At 36.5% G+C, this 18,031-nt stretch overlaps 1 protein-coding gene across 2 annotated transcripts; it reads right to left on the bottom strand.

The window, feature by feature from the left end:
• Positions 1 to 7,826: 7,826 nt before the first annotated feature.
• LOC103960475 (serine/threonine protein phosphatase 2A 55 kDa regulatory subunit B beta isoform) lies at positions 7,827 to 14,699 on the bottom strand. Of its 2 annotated transcripts, none has more exons than XM_009372958.3 (14): positions 14,324 to 14,699; positions 12,685 to 12,788; positions 12,479 to 12,577; positions 12,120 to 12,239; positions 11,357 to 11,566; positions 10,895 to 10,986; positions 10,399 to 10,517; positions 9,906 to 10,029; positions 9,484 to 9,607; positions 8,615 to 8,683; positions 8,431 to 8,522; positions 8,267 to 8,344; positions 8,102 to 8,172; positions 7,827 to 7,969 (listed from the first exon to the last, which is right to left on the bottom strand). In XM_009372958.3, the coding sequence occupies exons 1-14, from the start codon at positions 14,436 to 14,438 to the stop codon at positions 7,833 to 7,835; spliced, it is 1,554 nt and encodes a 517-aa protein (XP_009371233.2). In that variant the 5' UTR covers positions 14,439 to 14,699; the 3' UTR covers positions 7,827 to 7,832. The 2 variants fall into 2 exon arrangements, with proteins under 2 accessions (XP_009371233.2, XP_009371234.2); XM_009372959.3 differs by having other exon boundaries at positions 11,360 to 11,566.
• Positions 14,700 to 18,031: the final 3,332 nt, after the last annotated feature.

Raw genomic sequence — 18,031 nt, 5'->3', positions numbered from 1 at the left:
TGCCATTTTCATCCGAGAATCCCGCTGGAGTGAGAAGAGGACTGACAAAGCTGGCTGAATGATGAACCGTTACTGTGGAGTCACGTTATTACTTTTACAAAAGCTGAATGAATAGTGACCCTTTTGTTTTTTACTATTGATGATGCCTTTACTGTGGAATCACGTTGCTACCTTTTACAAAAGCTTGAAGAAACAGTGACTTTTTTGTTTTTCACTATTGAAGAATAGTGCCTTGTCTGTACGGAAGAAATGATAGCAGCTACTGCTGATGAAGTTGTTTGGCTGACACAATCACATGGGCAAATAAAGCAGTTCAAAATTCGAACGGATCTTGTGCATCTTGAAGGTCCACCTGATCAGCCCAATTAGCGGGAAGCTGAGACCCTGCATCAGAAGCGTCAGAATCCGAGTCGGAACCTTTCTTTTTCTGGAGCATTGTTGCTTCGGCCATGAGCTGTTGGGCCAAGTCCAGAAGCTAGGTAGTCTTTGAAGATTTTTCTTTCTTCGAGCTAGATGATTTGGCTGACTTGGTCTTTCCTTTAAGGGAGGAGGATGGACTAATGTCTGATAGAGATTGAACTGGTTCTTGAGCTTTCGGGAGTTCAGGAAATTGCTGGGTGTTTGGCAAGGCCTGCGAAGAAGATGCAGTAATTGCTGGGGACGAACTCTGGGGAAATTCAGCACAAACTAGATCAATAATCTTTTGGTAGTTGAATTTGTCCCACCATTTCACCCATAGTGTCCGAAAGGAGTTACGAAAGCAGTTTTGTACTTATCAGATTCATGAATTTGGATTTGCCAGAAGCCTGATTTCATATCAAATTTGGAAAAAACAGTTGCTTGAGAAAGTCTTTTTATCAAATCTCTTTTGTTAGGAATTGGATATCGGATCCATTCTAAAACATCATTCAAAGGTTTGTAGTTAATAACTAATCGTGGAACGCCGCGTTCTAATTCTGCATTTTTCACGACATAAAAAGCAGGGCAAGACCATGGAGATTTGCTTTTACGGATAATTTCCTTTTCTAAAAGTTGATTAATTTCGGTTTTACAAAACTCTAAAACTTCTTGGTTCATTTGAATCGGTTGTGCTTTGGTGGGGATTTTTTATTCAACAAAATCTTTAATATAAGGGAGTTTAACAATATGCTGTTTTCTATGCCAAAAAGCATTTGGAAGATCTGAACAAATTTCTTTAGTAAGCTTATCAGAAAAGTGGCGAATAGAATCTAATAAAGATTTGTTTGTTAACTGTTCTTCAATTCTTTTGTGAAGAATTTCTTCCTGTAAAAAAGCAATTTGTTGGGGTTTTGCAGTAATCTGGTTGAGAGTTTTTGAAACACTATCCTTTTGTAGTTGCTTTAACTTTTTAAGATCTGTTTCTATGCAAAATTCAAAAGTAATTTTTTGGCCAAAAACCTCAGTTGTAATACAGTTATGATGAACTTTGAAACGATAAATTAATGCGATGAAAGGGAGTCCTAAAATAACTGGATCAGAAATATTTTTAATCAAAACAAATGAAGTTTTAAAACAAACGTTCTGTTGGCAAACATGAGCTTTGGGGATTTCATATTTTAATTTCATTGGGGATTGGTTTGCAGCGCTAAGTACCTCAGTTGACTTATGATAATACTTTATAGGTATTAATCCTTCTTGAATGCAATTTAAATCCGCGCCTGAATCAATTAAAGTGATGGTTTCTAAAGAAAAATCGTCAATTATTATTTTGATTTTAGAATATCATTTTCTAATTCTTATTTTGTCTAAAAGACTTAAAACAAGATCTTTTGAAGAAGAGGATTTGCTTGATTGGGCATCGGAATCGGAATGTGAAGAAGAATTGCCATGTTCTTCTACAAGTGCTTGTGTGCGTGCTCTACTGAGTTATGAACGAATTTCGGTATTTTCGGATTTTAAAAACTTAATTTCTGATTTAATTTGATTAATTTCTTTTTGTAAATCCTTGATGGTTAAATCCTTTTTTGATTTATTAAACCGTTCCAAAGTGGTCCTGAGAGAAATCTTTTGAGAAGAAGTTTGACTAGTGCCAGGTTCATGAGAAGAAATCAAATTTTTGAGTTTTTTCAAATAAAAAGATTTTAAATCAGGATCCTCGACTTTACTAATTAATTCCATTAAAAACTCTTCTTGTTCTTCTTGCTTATTAAGCATTGAAATTTTATTACAACAAGTGTCTGTGCACCCAAACTTAATGTTTGGCGAGGAGACATCGCTAGAACTGCTAGAGTCAGAGACGGAAAAATCGGGATTTTTATCAGATTGACTAGAGTCGGTATTTCTAATTTCTAAAGCCTGAATAAGTTGAACTTTCTCTTCGTCAGAGATTTTTAGCTGGTTAATAACCTTCTTAACTTTACATTCATTTGCAAAATGACCAAATTTGCCACATTTGTAGCATTTTCTCTTTTTATTCTGAAAATCCTTTTTAGATTTTTGAAAAGGTTTTTTGTTTGAAGATGGTTTTTCATAAAATTTATTTGTTTGGAAAGGTTTGTTGGAAGATCTTTCGTTTTTATAAAATCTGGATTGATGTTTAGAAAACCTGCTGGTTTGTTGGATTTTTTTCTTTTTTCTCGAAGGAGCAATCAGAGGTAAACTATATTATTCACAAAATGTTCCAAGTTCATATTTAGCAATAGATTTATCTTTATTAACTTGTTTTGAAATCTTCATGTCAATACACATTTTTAATCCTTCCTTTTGTATGACATTAACTATGTTACCATAAGTAAGGGTATGATAAGGTATGACACCTTCTTCGTCTACTAAAACATTTCGGATTTTATGAGCAAAAAGATTTGGTAAACTATTGATAAATTTTTCTTTCCAAAAGGGTTGATTACTATCTTCCCGAAGAATAACTCTGGATATAAAAACATCTTTATACCATCTGAAATCACTTAAGGTTGGACACCTTAAATTACTCAGTTGGTCGTGAATACGAGTAGTGACGTTGCTGGGTGTTCCTATAAAGTGTTCTATAATCATATAAAGTAAAGTATTTACTCTGTCGGGTATTCCTTGTCCTATCGTTTCATCAAAGATGGGAAGTTCTTCCTCATTTTTTTTGACCACAAAACGTAATTCATCTCTGGACTGAGAAGTTAAGTGCTTCTCCCACCAAGAATGAAGCATTCCAGTGAAACCAATGACGAGCAGATCAACGATTTGTGTTTGTGTTAAATTGTGATTTGAAATGTAGCTATTAGCAACCATGGACATATGTTGAAGTTTGTTCAAAAGTTCTTGTTCTGACAATCCATTTATATTCCATTCATAGAGTTTGTCAGCAGAGACTGAAAATTGATTTTGGATATTTCTTTCTTCAAACTGAAGATCAGGGGGAGTTGGCTTGGGATACCAGTTTTTTGTAAGAGAAGTAGGGTTGACAGGATGAGTATGAATGCGTTTTAAATCAAAAGTTGGCTGAAGATCAATGTTTTGAAAAGCATTTTCAATATTTTGAATAGCAGAACTACTTTCCGTGTCCTGAGAAGAATCTGAATCAGATGTGTTGTCTTCTTCGACGGAAACATCATTGTTTTGTAAAACATTAACAACTTTCTCTTTTTTGAGCTCAGTGAGCATATGCTCAATTTTTTGTAAAGTAGTCATAGATTTTAAAGCAGTGGAACTTGAAGAGGTATCAGTAAAATTTACTAAAGGTTTTTCTTTTTGAGAAGATTTTGGTTACAATTTGTCAATTTTTGTTTCAATTTTATCTAACTGTTTTTCAATAGTGTGAAGACTTTGGTTTGTAAAATTATTCTGATCGATGACAGGTTTAAAACCAGAATCCTCTTTTGGAATTTTGAAAAGGGTTGCGGGAATGTTGGTATTACCAGTGGAAATCAAAATAGTTTCTTTGGGAGGATGACTGGAAGAAATCAAAGTTTTGTCCTCCTTAACCCAATTTTCTTTGGTAACAACCGTAACTTTATTTTTGGTTTCATAATGTTTGTCAATAAAATCAAAGAATGATATTTCAAATTGGTATTGTTCTACAAAAGCTTTCCATTCAGCATAAATGGCTAGCTTTTCTTCATCACAATACTTTTTTCGAAAAATATTTCTTCTGGGGATGTTTTCCTCAGAAGCGATGTCAGCTTTAAGCTTCCTCCATCGGATTTTATGTGGTTTGTTTAAAACAAGTAATTGGTGATTCACCGATGTTGTTTCAAAATCAGAAGCAGTTGGAGAAGTGGGTTCTTCTTGGTTTGGATGATGATAAACAAGATGTGCAACTTGTGAAGAAGTGTCGACAGACTTTAATTTGAGCAAATCATTGATTAAATCTTGTTGTGCAGTTTCCTGCTCTTTTAATTTTTTGTTCACTAAAGATTTAATTAAATCTTGATCTCGACCCAGTCTATCGGTTGACGTGGATCCAGAAAATGACTGTCTGCTTGGAGTAAAAGATTTATGTGAATGTACTGATTCACAAGATTTTCTTGCTAGTCTATCAAAATTGATTTTTACAGTGCCGTCAAAATATTATTCAATGTTGTCAAGATTAACAAGACTGTTTTGAACGGAAACCGGCTTACTTTCATTAATTAAACACCAATCTGAAGGGAGACTGATGTTTGACCACCTAATGGTTCTTGGTACTCTTATGTTTGCGCTTTCTTGAGTTGTTTGGATCAAAAGAATGTGGTCGCGAGGACTTTTGTTCAAGGCTTGAAAATTCATGTTTGTGTCAGTGACTTTGTAGTAAATTCTAAAAATAAGTGCCAAAGGTTGTGTTCCTTCCAAGACTTGGTACCCGGAGGATTTGATATTAAGAGTAAGAGCTTTTAAAACATGTGGATCTGAAAGACTTATTGTGAAATCGGGAAAACAATCAAAATGGATAGGTCCGTTGTAAAGACTAGATTTGATCATTTCGAGTATACTATCGTTGAAATCAGTAAATCTAACGTCGCGTAGACATAAAAGATAGAAGTGTTAAGACATTTTCGTGTTAATGGTTTAACTGCGATTTGAACTAAACCAATATGAAGATAGTTATGACCATTTTTACGATGCGCTTTGATTTGTTCTGGAGAAAATAATTGATAAGTCTCATGTTCTTTGCTAAGAGCATAAGTCTTCTCAACTGTTTTGACGTGATGTTCTGATTTAAAAGAAGTCAAAGAACATTTTTTCTTGTAAATATTTTGGGTTGAAACTTTTGGAATGTTCCAGTCAGAAAAATCCATACTTTCATCTGTTTGAAAATCCAGTTTTTGTTCTTCATTGACAATGTCAGGTATAGTTCCTAAGTTAGATCTAGAGCTAGTGCTGGCCATTGAATTAGATCTAAATAATCTACTCATGAAATGCACAAAGCAAGTATACTATATGCAAGACTTAAAAGATTCACCTTCCTCGTATGTCTAGACTCTTCCCCCGCTCATGCGCTCCACTCATGCCTCTCCTGGGACTTAATGTTTGGACCACGTCTTACTGTTTGGCTGGAAGAAAGAAGAACTGAGGACCGACGATTAAGAAATGCAAATAAGATACAAGTATGTGGGTAACAATGAACAGATTAGATAAATGCTAATACAATTACCAACCACTTGGCTCTGATACCAAATAGGGTGTGAAGGGGTTTGGTATGATAAAGAGGAAGACCCCAATCTTGTTCAATGAGAAATTTTCCAATATGAAGTGGAATGTAATGCCCTTTGGCTTGAAAAACACACCAAGTGAATTTCAAAATATCATGAATGAGATTTTTAATCAATACAGCCATTTTTCGATTGTTTATATTGATGATGTATTAATTTTCTCAAAATCAATAGATGAGCATTGGAAGCATTTGCATGCATTTGTTAGGATCGTTAGGTCTAATGGGTTAGTCGGCTCGGCATCTAAGATTAAGTTATTTCAAACCAAAGTTAGATTTTTAGGATACCATATTTACAGGTCTACCATTCAACCAATTGATCGAGTCATCCAGTTTGCTGATAAGTTTCCAGACCAAATTATTGATAAAACCCAACTTCAGCGATTCCTCAGATCTCTCAATTATGTTTCGGAATTTTATCCTCATCTTCGTCAACAATGTAAACCTTTGTTTGATCGTCTCAAGGAGAATCCTCTATCATGGTCCCAAAATCATACTTCCATTGTCAAACAGATAAAAAATCATGTCAAGACTTTACCTTACCTTGGCATTCCAACTCCCGACTCTCTCAAAATAGTCGAAACCGACGCTTCAGACATCGGTTATGGAGGTATCCTCAAACAGAAAACTTCTTCCGAATCTCCTGAACAAATTGTTCGTTTCCATTCAGGAATTTGGAATCCGGCTCAAAGTAACTATAGTACTATTAAAAAAGAGATTTTATTAATTGTATTATACATTAGCAAATTCCAAGATGATTTATTAAATCAAAAATTTTTAGTTCGTGTTGATTGCAAATCTGCAAAACATGTTTTACAAAAAGATGTTCAAAACATTGCATCAAAACAAATTTTCGCACGCTGGCAGACCATATTAAGTATTTTTGATTTTGAAATTGAATACATTAAAGGCAGCCAGAATTGCATACATATATGTATGTATGTATGTATGTATACTGCTAAAGCACAACAACTGAGCTGAGCCCAGACTTTTACACAAGAACAAAACAACACAACCCGCATTATTCCCAACTCATTCAACACTCAACGTGGAAACAGAACCCTAAACGCCCGATGAAGAAGCTGATCACTTGGCTACTATTTCGAAATTTATACTGTAAATGTAATTCGATATTATTTTCTTTACCCTCGGGAGTTTGGGCTAATGAACACGTTGCAGAATGAAGAGAGCTTTTTCTACTGTTCTTTGTAAATGTAACCTAATTCATGCAAGATGGACTGGCTCTGGGTCCAGGATGTGAGTCCGAAACACGATGGCATTCATAGCCTCTCGCGAGGTGGGTTACAATGTCAGTCGGGCTTCTCTTCTCTCGCACCATCTCTCCACGCCTCCTTCCGCCGATTTCATCATTTCCGAAACTGAAAACTGAAGAATTTGAGGCCTTGTCTCTGATCGAATTGAAGGGATGCGTCCGAAAGAATAACTTGCAGCTAAATCTAACGGAGCACAAGTTCAGAGCTGAATAACGTCAACGGAAAAAGGGAAACGAGGCTCGTGAATTTCAACATCAGAGCCGGAGTCCGACAGAAAACCGATGTATTTTCAAAGAGAAGCCTAAAGCAAATATTTGCTTTGCTTTAGTGTACAGAATGTCGAAGCTACAATAAATAATAACCATCCTTAATGAAATTTCAAGCATGACAAAGAATCAATAAAAAAATGAACTGCAAGTTTCAACAGCTCTAATCCCACCAGGATTTTTTCAGTAAGGAAAAGAAAAGAAAAAACTAGATTTTAACTTAAAACCTAATGGCAAATATTGAACATCCTTTTTAGTATTTGTTGTAGGAGAGCTACAATCACATTTTCTTCTCCACTTCAACCCAACACAAATTGCAAGACAACACCCCAAACATCTTCTCTTTTAAAGAAGATGAAGGTGCGGGCGAAAAAGATAACGAAAGAAAAATGGAAACGGGGTTGGGAGGGGGTAGAAAATGGCGACGCTACCCACTGGAAGGACAAAATGAAGTTGCTTCTTCCTTGTGAATTCTGTGACAGCCACTTCTGGCCCTTGAGAATGAAACCGTATGCAACAGGTTCAAGGGGGTGTCTTGAAATGTCAGAACTAATGTGGCCTCCCATTGACTGGTTGGTGGGAAAGCAATGGAAACCTTCTCCAGCAGCAACCTCAAAGGCTAACCAAGAAAACACGTTTCTTGTTGGACTGTCGTTATGCGTAGTACATGTACAAGCTGTTAGCAGCAGCACAGGCTATTGAGTTCTCGGTAGGATGCCATGCCAAGTGCAGCAACTTTGTTGTGAAATCATAACAATTTCCGTTTGCATCAACCCCGGGGCTTTCTGCTCCTGTGATCGATTTTGCCGGGGTAGACAAATAATATTCTTTTAAGTAAATATACCCAAAAGAGAAAGGCCAACAAACCAAAGAACGTTCAGTGTTATCAAGTCAATGGTAAATGGCAAAGAGAAAGCACTTACCACGTCTGACAACTCGTGTTATGCTACTGCTTAGGGACCTAGAAGGCCTAGAAGGAGTCTGAACTTGTCGCCTAAAACAGCAGAGAATACATTATATAATCGTCAAAATTATCCATAAACTAAACTCCCAGTCAAGCTTCCTGATGTTTTTTGAGTTAAACTTACCTCATTGGATTTTTGCTGGCTTCTAAGGTTGTTGCCTCAGTACTACCAGTGGCAGAACCAAATACACGGAATAGATTGCTGAGATCACATTAATACATATTAACACAACCCCAAATGACTTTTATCAAAATGATAGGAAACAGATACAAGGCACCAAAACACACCTGTACGAGCCTGTTGCCACTCGCGACCCATCACCACTCAGACAACACTCAAATTTGTCGAAGATAGAGTCATTCTCATATAAATCACACAGCTGGATACATTTAAACAAGATAATCAGGCTTAAGCCCATTATAGTAGGCACAAATTACATGTTCACCGTTCGTTTGATGACAAGAATCTCACCTTAGGTCTTAAATATTCATGAACCTGGAAGGTTTGGACTGGACCTGAATCCATGTTGATGTCCCATAACTGACAACCATGTGAACCAGTTCAGATAAGATAGCAGGGAGATAAAGATCCCACACACATCACATTATGGGAGAGCAAGACTTTATAATTTAAACAGCTACAATTTGACAGAAAAATCACACTATGCGAGCAGATATCATGCTGAAGTAGTTATTAAAACTATTTAAAGGCATTATCTCTCCTCAAATAATTAAGGAACCCCAATTTAGGACATGCTTTGGACGTCTAATTTCCCTTTAAAATCATTTTTTTTGGGGAGAGAAAGTGGGAAAACAAATAAAAAAATTTGCCACACCATCATGGCCAAGATTTCAGTTTTATGGGTAATGGAAATGTTAGGAAGGGTGCAGTCTTGGGTGAGGTTGTAGTTACTAGTTCATCACATTAATAATCCTCAATGGTCCTTTGAAATGGTCTGGGTTCATGAGTGTTATTGCACTAGCACAAGTACACCCAGAAACATACAATAGACTCAAAACTAAGTAGAACTCAGAAAAAGAGCTAATCATTCTGTGTGTATCTGCAGGGCACGTATGCATGTGCCTCCGCTACCATTATTTCAACACCCAATAGCATCTACAGGGAAATAATTCATTCAGATTTCCGTACACTTGTGAAGGAAATGGTTTGAAGGCTTAGACCATATATGTAGCTTTCCAGACACTTATGTATATATATAATAACATCATTTTGCCACACTATATGTCGTATTCAGGATGTATAATGTCCGAACATAATAGCATTACACAGTTTTATGATAAGATAAAGCAAGTGAAAACCAATAAGAAAAATAAACAAACCTTAAGAGTCATGTAATCTCGGCTAAGTATATATCTTCCTTCCTTTCCGAACTTAATATCCGAGATTGAAGCAATAATCTCTGTAAAAAATGATCTAGCACCAGGCGCCTCCGGTTCCTCAAATCTGCACACAAGATAATTTAATAACAAATCATGTAGTCTACAAAGAGAAACAACAAAACATTATGTATCATAACTGATGCTATTTTAACCAACATGTTGACAACCAACTAATTATTGAAGAGAATAGTATTTCCATCTCTTTTCCCCCCGTTTAATAAACGGCAAGAAAAAGGTAATCAAAACATGTCATTCATCTCTCCAGTTTGCACTAAACACCCTTACTCTCTTGTCCCCCCTTTAGTTGTTGTGGTAGGTGGACTACAAGATGACAACAATTAAACAGAAAGACAAATGCTTACAATTTAGCATGAGAATCACACAAAGCGGACTGCCGCAAATCAATGAGTCGAATGGAGCCTTTGGAACTGCTGTAGGCTAACGTATTGCAATGGGTAGGGTGGAACTCTGCTGATGTTATCACCTCTGCAATAATACAAAATGGGAATTCAACAGGCATGCTAGTATTTTTGAACATCTAGCCAATCTTCAGGGCCGCAACAGTAGCACCGGAAGATGTAGTACCAGAAGAAATTAAAACTTTTATATTTTGATCTTTTTAAACAGAGTCCAAATTGCAATTATTCCTGGCTACTTGAAAATTTGAATCTCAAAGAGCCCTCAGCTAGATGCACGAAGATGCGCGGATGTGTCCCCGCACACATTTTGAAAACTATGGACTTCAACCCAACTCCAAGCACCATTAAAGTACTTTTTAAACAAGTTCCACTGAAACTTTTAATAACTTAAAATGTAAAACAGAACTGGGAATATGAATATATTAATGAAGCTTACCGGTTAAATCTTCCATGTTTGCAGGCTTCACATCAACAATATTGAAACTTTGATTGCTAATTTCCAAGTTCCAAAGATTTATTCGCAGATCATCAGCCGATATAAAAGTTTCACCATCACTAGGAAAAATGTAAAAGAGAATTGGCAAATATTCGTAGCAGGATGCCAAAAGTAGGCAAACAAAGTATCATAATTAAGATATGCGAAAAGCCAATGATTATGGTTCTTATCCAGTTTTACAGTTCAATGAACAACTATTAACCATTACAAACAAGAAATGCAGCTGCCGAAATTGAATGATGTTGTGCCTGGTTAATTGAAAAATAGGAATTGGTTATACATTTTAGCAAGATTAAAAGAAGCATAAGGATTATACTGTTTAATAGAGTCATAAGGATGTTAGACAAACCCCAAAGTCAAATATAAAGCTATATGTACTACTAATGATGTCCCAGACGAAAACTGAAAACACAATTTCAGTAAAAAATAGAGCCACCTGTTGTTTGAAATTGAATTGATATGATAATCATGAGCATGGGCATACACTCTTCGACATCTAGCAGCTAGGCTAGTCTCATGGCTAGTTACCTACAAAATCAAGTTTTGAAAGTTAGTTCACAATGAAATTCAGAAAACTACCACATGTTAAAGAATCCAAAGAAGGGGAGAAAGGGGTAAAAAAGACACCGCAGGCATTGAAGTACCACAAGGAGAAGGTTTTAAGGATCCCAACTAGCTGAGTATAAGGATAATAAGCCTAATGTGAATAATTTGAGTCTTCTAAAATAACCTCATTTGATAAATCAACACTTACCCATACGCACGCACATAAATGCATACACACAAATGTATGGTTATATATCAGACAGTAACACCAAATGATGAAACAGCATAACACAATGTGCTAAATTGCTAACATAAGACACAACGAGAAAATGAAAATTGGGTTGAGTACTACCACCTGCGGCAATCGTAACGAGGGAATGCCTCCTGGTGGAAATGAATTGTCATTACTCATACAACTGAATGATTTGTCTGGGCCTCCTCCATTTGCAAGATACGTTTTAGGGCTACTCAAATTACTTGAACTAGCAAGACTGCCATTTCCTACAGCTTTTGAAGGATCCACATTCATTTCAGAAATTTTCTTGACCTTCTTTTCTTGGACCTGTTCAACACTCAATCAAATAATGTAGAAAAGATTTTTCGCTAAAATGTCTTATTTGTCATCATTTATTTTTAATCTCCGGAAAAAAGAATATACACGTACCAAACAGTTATATGAAGTACATCAATAAATTTATGTATACTGCATTACATCACATAGTGACTATCTCTACAGCCAAGGTGAATACGACCTCCTCTTACAAGCACAGGCTGTTCAGTAATCGAATGTTTCAATCTTCCTCAGGAAGTCAAAGAGTTAGAAACCTACACCTATAGTGCATACAGCTATCTAGCACCGCATCTATTCAAAGTTCAGACAATTGCATCTACAATACATAGAGCTATAAGCTGGTAATCCAAATATTCAAGGTCCTCAAAACAGACCCCAAGTCAAAGAGCTGCATATTCTCTTACTGATTATGACATATTATACCATAAACATGTAAGCAGACACACAGGCTAGGCAGTTCAAAAAAATTGGGCACCATTTCTCTCATGCTGTCGCCCACAATTCTAAAAAAATTTAAACTGCTACAGGAGTGTTGCTTTCATACCTTCCAAAACTTAATTGTTTTATCATTAGTAGATAGGAGAAACAGGGCACCATTAGCTGTTTGGCACCATCTGATTTTGTTGATTTTCTCCTCTATTTCCAAACTCTTCAGATAGTCAAACTGACAAAAGAATATGCACAGTGACCAATTTCAATACATAGACCAACGGTAAATAAATAGGGATGTGCAATCCACCCACCCCTTTTGACCTTCTACACACAGCTCAATTTCCGGCCATCGGATCAAAGGATAGAAATTAACAAGGGTTGTGTTGAAGGTAAAAATGGGTGTGTGGATAGCACCACCCAATTAGATATGATGGTGTGGTAATGCATTAGTAACCGCAAAGAAAAGAATACCTCAGGTTCATGGCTCTGAAACTCTGTTTTGTAACGGAACTCGGGATGCCTACTAACTGAATAATCCATCCTCTCAAAATCCCTTCTGGAGCCACCATGCTACACATTACAGCATTCAAATACAAGTTAAAATTGCAGAAAACAAAAAAATATGGCATATAAACCTTGAAATAACAGAAAAGGCTTGCAAGTGAAGAAAAACACACATCTTTCAAATCTGTTCTCTCAAAGAGAACAACCCGACCCCCACGGTCACCAGTAGCAAGATGGTCGCCAGTTTTATCAAATTCAATAGCAGAAATAATGTCAACTGCAAAACAATAAAAATCAGATGATAAGTGAGAAATCTTAATGTTGTCCTCATATTATTAGAAAGAAGAAAGTAATAAGATAAACTTACCAGATTTGTCTATAATGCTACACTAAAAAATATGTAACTGGGAACACGTCAAACACTAGACTTTCACTTATCATAATTCCTCCCACCTATAAACTTTTACAGGCTAATTATCCTTCTAAATAGACACAAGAATTCATTCCTACCATGTCAATGCTGTGTGCCAGCCATGAACCTCAACTAGCTAGGCTCTGCTATATGAATCTAAACTTACCCTTACCATCTGTTTTGTATTGCCTGCGTACAAATTCATTACTTGTTAACCGTCCGTATTAGTCTTCCCATCTAACTCTTTTGTCATTGATCCTTCAGCTCAATTAAAAATAAACCCTTAGGGTCTGTTTTCCATTTTTTATTTTCATCCCACTGCAGCTACAATATTCATGATGCATCTATTCATCTGTTGAAAAACAATCCTCATTTACAAGCACTAAGAGTCTCATATGTCATAGCAGAACCCTTCTTCGAACTCTAGTTCATAGTTAGTAAACATATTAAGTTTTTCCACGGTTCTAACATACAACGATCCAGAATTTGATTGGCTCATCTTTAGCAACATAAATTGTGCGGGGAAAATGTATTGACTGCAACAACTAGAGTGGGGACATGGCAATACTATTATAACATGCCAATAAACCAATGCCTATGCAAAATTCTTCTAATGATCAAATGAGAATTACTGTTGGTTCTGAAAATACTCCCAAATTGTTCATTTCCAACTGGATCACTAATCAAATTCTTCCAATACCTATCCCGGCCAATTAGTGGCAACCCAACCTAAGTAACTGACTTTCTTATGAAATAAGTAACCAATGTATAAGTAACTACGCGAAAATCTAAAGCGCTAATCAGTAAACACACAAATTACTATAATGTAGTTACATTTTTCTCCTTAGTAACATATAGATTCATGACAGATATATACAACTATTTAACCGATAGAGGAAAGACAGCTAAACAGTGGCATTTTGATTGAAGTCCTACTACTTCCAGCAGGCACAGAACAGTCCAAAATCAAAACAAGGAAAGGAAACAATAATGATACAAAACTATATCGCAAAAATAGGCGTGTTAACAACTTAAAAGAACCATTTATACGACCAAACAAGTGAAACATTAACTAAAATCGCAAACAGAAACCACCTCTCACTCAAGCAAGCTCAGTTCCACACTGTTTGTTCATAAATCCAAAACATAAAAAATGCAACCTATACTCATATGCACATCTCTCCACCAATTTCAGACTTCAAGTCCGCTACTGTCCCCAAATCAGAACAAAACCCCCACAATCAAACACTAATCACTCCACGACCTAGATGCCGAAACACTAATTACTCAACCACCATGATCCATAACAGATCGAAAGATAAAAAACTAACCATAAATGCAACACTTGAACAAAAATATCGATTGGATCCCAAAGGGTCGTGAAAGTTTTGAACAAATACCTTCCTGAACTTCTTCACCGGCCGTACGCTCGCCGAAGACCTGAGAGAATTTCCATTCCAGAGGCGGTGGAGGAACCCCCGGAGCTGCTGCGACGACCTCATCACCCCCGTTCATTTCTCGGACACAAGCAGAATCGAATTAACAACGGCCCAGATTACCCAAACACCAAATTTTCCACCAATCCAATCAGCTTATCGAAGATCGCTTTCTGGGTTTACAAGATCAGATACAGTAGTGGAAAACCCATATCCGAAAAACGAAATAAACAATCACGATGGTTTCTGGGTATTTTCCAATTCAACCATTTCAATACAAAAACAACAAAAGGCCTCGCTCTTCTCTCTCCTCTCTCTCTCTCTCTCTAGAAGGAGAAAATTGGGATTTTCAGATCAATTTACGAGAGTTTTAACGAATAGATCACGCTACTGTTTATTTTAACGAAAATCACATTTTTACATTAAAAAATCAATTCTAAGACTATTTATTTTACCCTTTATTTTATTTTTATCTTTAAAACTCAAAGTTTTTAAATCTTTTTCATTGATTTCCTTTAATTTATTTGGAAGAGATTTAAAACGACAGAGCAAATCCTTCTTTTGGCTTTTGAGACCAAAAAACACACTTCTCTCTGTGTGTAAGTTCTCTCGATTATGGCCTTCTCTAGTTTCCTTTTTCATTTTTTCTTGTTTTGGGAGGCTTGTGATAAGATCACCTTGTGAAGTGACAGATGGACGGCTGAGAGACTTTGGTTGGGTTGTGGGACCTTGGGAGCAAAAGGGTGGTGAGAGTGGTGTGATTTAATTGGTTGGTGACGAGGTGCAGTGTTGTAAGCAGGTGAGTTTAAAAGTAAATAGGGGCTTTGGGGGAAAAGGGAGAAAAGGTGATTGTGGGAAGAGAAAAAGATGAGATTTCCTCAAATTACATGCAAGGGCCTTCTCATCATTTAGAATTTTATGTTATTGTTATTTTCATGTCATAATTTTCTAACAAAAACAAATATTTTTTCGGTTATTTGGTGGAGATTTGTCATTGAATGCATGAGATCTTTATTATGGAATGTAGAAAGGCAAATATGCATCTAGATGTATAAAGTCCCGTTAACATGATCTTAATCTTCTCACAGTAAGTGATAGATTGATTTTGACCATTCAATCTAAGGACTTTGTTTCTACATACTTTTGCAAGTTCTGCCTATATGTCCACTTGAAGGAAATCATTTCATATGAAGGACCTTGCTCTAGCTCAATTAAAACTCGAATGTAAATCTAAATCAAATTTATGTTTATGTCATTCGTTGTTATGAATTTTATTTGCCAAAACACCAAAATTTATATGTTATTTGTTCTATGAAGAGGCAGAGCATAGCCCCATGATAGTTAGGAAATGAGCAAAATGAGAAGATGGGGGTATGAATTCACCATGTAATGGTTTATAAGAGCATCTCCACCTCTTGGTGGAGAGCAATGACAACTCGAGAGAAAGGGCAATGAATGCCTTCGCTATTTAGGGTTGGTTTGAAATTGTGATACTTTTAAAAATGGTAGCTTATTAAAAAATTTGGAAAATTAAATGTATTTGGTAAAACAAAAAAAAGTGCTCTAAAAAAAAGCTACAGTTAATGACAGTAGAAAAGCAAAAGCAGAGTCTACCATGCTTCTAAAAAAATGTTTTTTTTTTTTTTTTTTAAAGTCATCAATCAGTGTCCATTTAATGAAATTTTCAAATGGCAAGTATATTGCCACGTATTTTACAAAATTACAATCATCGTCTCTACATTATTGTCTTTGACAATTATTATGTCACATTAAATATTATATTCTTTGGGAACTGTTATTAGTACTCCAAAAATCTCATTCTACACTCCTCACAAGTGTATTTTTCTTTCTAATTATAGAAAGTTTGGAGTACCAAATGAGACTTTTAAAGTACTAATAACAATTCTCTATCCTTGTAGTCGTTTAACATATTCACAATAATTTATATAAAAGTTTACCAAACACTCATATACTATTTTTTTTTTTTTTTTGGGTAAATCTCAATCTACTACCCTCAAGTTTCATGGTTTTCAACATTTAGTACATCAAGTTTTTTTTTTGTCCCAGAGTCATATCTAAAGTGTTAAGTCTCAGTTAGTCAAACTGTTAAGTTTGCCGTTAACTGATGACGTGGCGCTCATGTGGACAATGACGGGGCTACATGTCATCCACGTGGAAATTAAAATTAAATTATTTATAAAATAAAATTAATTAAATAATTAATTCAAATAATTCAAATAAAATAAAATAAAACCCTTTCTTCTCCAAATCCCACCCGTGCCCACCCTCTCACCCTCCCATCACCCACCCCTTCATCTTCCCCAAATTCTACCCGTGCCCACCCTCCCATCACCCACCCCTTCTCCCACCCCCCAACACTCTTTCTCTCACACCACTCCTACCTCAACCCCTGATCCCCTCCATCCCTTTCTCTCCTCTACACACCCACTCCGCACACCCACCTTCAATTCCCTCTTCCTGTAAATTCCACCAAAACCTTTAACACCTTCAGCCTGTGATATTTCACACACAAGTGCAACCCACCCTCACCTCCCTAAGTCAAAATCCGAGTCGCCAACCGCAGCTCATTCCTTGATCACACCCAGATGCAGGGGAGTGAACCCATTGCAATCCAACACCAAACCCAGATCTGGTTTGACCTGCACCAGATTTTTCACCATCGGTTTTCAATTTTTGAATTTGATGATGTTGAATTTCATGGGTTTCTAATTTTTTATGGTTTGGGATGTGGTTTTTTTTTTATTTTTTTTTTTTATAGTTTTGTGATTGTGATAAGAGAGTGGAAGTGTAGGAGTCAAAGAGGGAAGGGAAGCACTGGGTGTGGATGAGGGAGGAGGAAGAGGGTGGATGTGCAGAGTCGAAGAGGGAAGGGGAGCACTGGTGTAGAGTCCATTAAGATTCCTTCAGTGTTCATCTGCGTGATTTCGTTGGAGCCAATGCAGAATCCCTCAACGTCGTCGTACTGCTTGGTGTTGTGGGACCAGCAGGCCTACCACGTTATGACGACCTCCTTATTCGACCCCGCAATCGCTATCCACGACTCTGAGAAAGAGAGGAAAGAGAAACCTGAGAGAGAGAGAGAGAGAAACTTATGAGATAGAGAGAGGAAAGAGGAAAGAAGAGAAGAGAGATGAGAGAGGGGAGCAAGCGGTGGATGACACGCCCCAACCCTAATAGTACTCGAATACCAGGATAGACACATGCTAGCCGACACCCGAGGGTGACGAAAGCCATTAATTGATACAAAAGCTAAGAATGAGAAATAAATAAGGGTTATGAATTGAAATACAATGAATTAACAACTTAGGAACGTGCTCAGAGCATACAGCTAATAGAACACTAAAAAAATAATATAAAATTGAATGAATAAAGGAGTGGGTCCTACACCTAGAGGGCTCGAAGATGTCGATGCTGAAGTGCCTCGATTCTAAGACTTGAATGGGGGCGCAAAACAAAGATGAGTGGACTAGGTTCATATATATAATAATAATAAAACAATTATCAAGATACTAACCCCCACAGTTTATATAAAGAAAACTAATAGCATAATAAGTGATAGGTTTACTGAAAATCCTAGCATGCCAAAAACATCTCAAAAGACATATCGCGGAAATCAAAATACCAATCGTCTCACAGATCGTCTCGTAAGCG

This window comes from the organism of the source record quoted next, unplaced genomic scaffold, assembly GCF_019419815.1.
Source record: "Pyrus x bretschneideri cultivar Hongxiangsu unplaced genomic scaffold, Pyrus_bretschneideri_v1 Contig95, whole genome shotgun sequence".
In the NCBI taxonomy this organism is placed as follows: Eukaryota; Viridiplantae; Streptophyta; class Magnoliopsida; order Rosales; family Rosaceae; genus Pyrus; species Pyrus x bretschneideri.
The sequence above is the reverse complement of the archived record's forward strand: the minus strand, read 5'-3'. Positions and strand labels throughout refer to the sequence as shown.

Excerpts from the sequence above, each read along its gene's own strand:
- LOC103960475 (XM_009372958.3), bottom strand. The coding sequence starts at position 14,438 with ATGAACGGGGGTGATGAGGTCGTCGCAGCAGCTCCGGGGGTTCCTCCA. Across the intron at positions 12,789-14,323 it reads CGGTGAAGAAGTTCAGGAAG|TTGACATTATTTCTGCTATT; the intron begins GTATTTGTTCAA and ends ATTGTTTTGCAG. Across the intron at positions 7,970-8,101 it reads AACACGAGTTGTCAGACGTG|GAGCAGAAAGCCCCGGGGTT; the intron begins GTAAGTGCTTTC and ends AATCGATCACAG.